The 2,941-nt window shown below is 30.7% G+C and overlaps 1 protein-coding gene across 1 annotated transcript; it reads left to right on the plus strand.

Annotated features, from left to right (window-relative positions):
- The first annotated feature begins 976 nt into the window (after window positions 1-976).
- On the plus strand, window positions 977-1,516 carry LOC121740414 (transmembrane protein 40-like). The gene is made up of 3 exons (XM_042133102.1): window positions 977-1,034; window positions 1,114-1,194; window positions 1,278-1,516. The coding sequence occupies exons 1-3, from the start codon at window positions 1,031-1,033 to the stop codon at window positions 1,514-1,516; spliced, it is 324 nt and encodes a 107-aa protein (XP_041989036.1). The 5' UTR covers window positions 977-1,030.
- Window positions 1,517-2,941: the final 1,425 nt, after the last annotated feature.

Below are 2,941 nucleotides of genomic sequence, written 5' to 3' on the forward strand. Positions count from 1 at the left end.
TGTACCTTTTCAATTTTTTATTCGCACGTTTACAACTATAGTGACCTAATACAAAAAAAATGGGATTTGAGTTTGAGCCCGCATCCAATTAATAATTTCTTTACTTTAAGAGTAACGTAAATTGATTTATAAAATGTTTTTGATTTGAAAAATATCTTTTAATTTTCAGAAAATAAAGATGGAATCGCGTAGTAAAAAAAATTTAATGATGCTTAATGCTAAAAGTAATTATCAGACTAAAGAAACTGATGCCAAGTCTGATAGTACTTTTTGTGAAGGAAATGAGTGCCTTAAGACTGTGACAATTTCAAACGAAAATTCGTCAACGGGTAAGGATCTCATAGACTTATTATATTAGTTAGTTACCTATAATTTTATATACTAAAATTAATTTATTTTAAGATTTTACAGCTAAAAAAATGGTTGAGACATGGATTGATAAAAATATCCAAAGTCAGAATCCCATTAAGGAAAGCAACATTTTAGACAATGACATAATGGATTTATACGTGGGAGAGCCATGCTTCGGCACGAATTGGCCGGCTCGGCCGGATAAATACCACGTTCTCACAGAAAACCGGCGTGAAACAGCGCTTGCGCTGTGTTTCGCCGAGTGAGTGAGTTTACCGGAGGCCCAATCCCCTAACCCCTACCCTATTCCCTTCCCTACCCTCAACTATTCCCTTCCCTTCCCTTCCCTACCCTCCTCTATTACCCTATTCCCTCTTAAAAGGTCGGCAACACACTTGCAGCTCTTCTGATGCTGCGAGTGTCCATGGGCGACGGAAGTTGCTTTCCATCAGGTGACCCGTTTGCTCGTTTGCCCCCTTATTTCATAAAAAAAAAAACCTATAACAAATGCTGATTTAGGTAAAAATATTATTTTAGTTTTAAAATCAAATGTATAACCTGTTATTTTTGCTAAGTTAATTAATCTATAACTAAAATTCATTTAGATGTGGAGAATCAGGATCCAAAATTGTTTCAATACGAAATATTGAGACCAGTGAATAGACCAACGCTTGTTACCATGGGTAAATATATCAAATTTTAGATCATTCTTTCTTTTACTTATTGATTACTTGAATTATATTATGCTTAAAACTATTTTAGATTTAGAGAAGAAGAATGAAATTGTAATAATGGAAAATAACAATTTGGAAATGGAAAATACTCCAATGGTTAATACAACAGGTAAGATATTAAAATTGCTGCACAAATATATCAATTATTTTATGTTTAAGTGAGATATTATTATTGTTTCGTCATCTTTTTAGGTGTTGCAAGTGAGCTTGATTCTTCAAATAATGGTGATTTTTCACCATCTGATGGGTCTGATTATAAACCGTCAGAAATTTACAAACATAAGCGTTTATTTAAAACAAGATCTTCCAAACGTAGCAGTTCGTCAAACTCTTCTAATTCCAGCAGTAGCTCATCTAGTTCATCCAGTTCATCTGTTAAGGATAACATTGATGTGGCTAACAACGAATTTTTTATGTTTATGTTACTTTAAGTTTTAGACTGATATCTTATTTTAGCCTATTTTTAAGTGTGATTCCAAAGAGTGTTAATAAGAAATAATGCCAATTTAAGTAAAACCTCTGTTACTAAAAGATTGATTGAAATTTTTACATTACTTTTATTTTGATACTGTTATCTTATTACAATTTTTAAAGCGATTCCAAAGATTTGCTAGGAAAAAAGTGAGTTGGTCTCTCTATTTTTGTGATAAAGTACTGCGGATTTCGAAATGTTTAAGAAAATAAAACATTTATACAAAAAACATGTTATTTTCATTCCAAAATTATCCAAACTTAAAGCTTAAGATATGGTCATATTTACTTATTAATTTTCTTGTTGGTGGAACAAGGCCATAAATATACACCTACTTTCGAAAAATTATTATAAAAAAAAAACTAGCAGTTTTTAATATTTGTAAACGATACACCTAAAAGAATATAGTATAAAGTTTATGTCATACAAAGCAGAACAACCTTAGAACATTATTAACATAGCTAGACCACATTAAGTACAAAAAATATCTTAAAATGACTCTCCTGTAAAATTGCAAAAACTGCAATTGTGCCCTTGTTCTACCAAAGGTGCGAAATATTAATAATAAAAACATTGGGCACAAAGTAAGTTAAGTAACAAAATAATATGAAAAAGGTTTTATAAAAGAAGTTTAGTTATGTACACTACAGAAGGAAAAATCTTATATCTTTAAACGAGCAATTCTCGGAATCGGCTCCAACGATTTTCATGAAATTTAGTATATAGGGGGTTTCGGGGGCGATAAATCGATCTAGCTAGGAATCATCATTTTTAGATAATGTCATTTTATTCGTGTTTTATCGAATACCGACCAAAGCTCGGTCAAATAGCTAGTAATATATTATATTCGATTTTTCAATATAGGGCTTACCCTATATTTATAACGATGTACTTTATAACAACATAATGTCGGTTTGCCACATCCCTATAATGATGTGGGACTAACCTGGGAAATGGTTTTTGTTTGTTTTAATTACATTTGTTTGTTACAGCGAGTTTGGTTTCCATTTCAACTAAACAAATATGAAAGTTAGTTTTATATTGAAAGTTCACTGAACATATTTACTGTTGAATTAATTTCGAATGAGTTATTTAAAATCACAACGAAATTACTTTTGCGTACATTACATACTCTGATCAGAACAAAAATACATTTTCTTTTCTTCACGAAGGGAAACCTCAAATCTCCTTATTCATTTGTTTCTTCAATATTCAGAAATATTATGATATTCCAAAAACAAGTTAGAAGTGAAGTTTGATCAATATTATATGAGTAAGCTTGATTCAATTTCAAAGATGTATGAGTTATGTAAATGTATGAGACACGCGACGTATCTCTATTTGCATGTCTAATATCTTTGAATAAATATTAAGTTGAACGATA

This window comes from Aricia agestis, chromosome 3, assembly GCF_905147365.1.
Source record: "Aricia agestis chromosome 3, ilAriAges1.1, whole genome shotgun sequence".
Classification (NCBI taxonomy): Eukaryota; Metazoa; Arthropoda; class Insecta; order Lepidoptera; family Lycaenidae; genus Aricia; species Aricia agestis.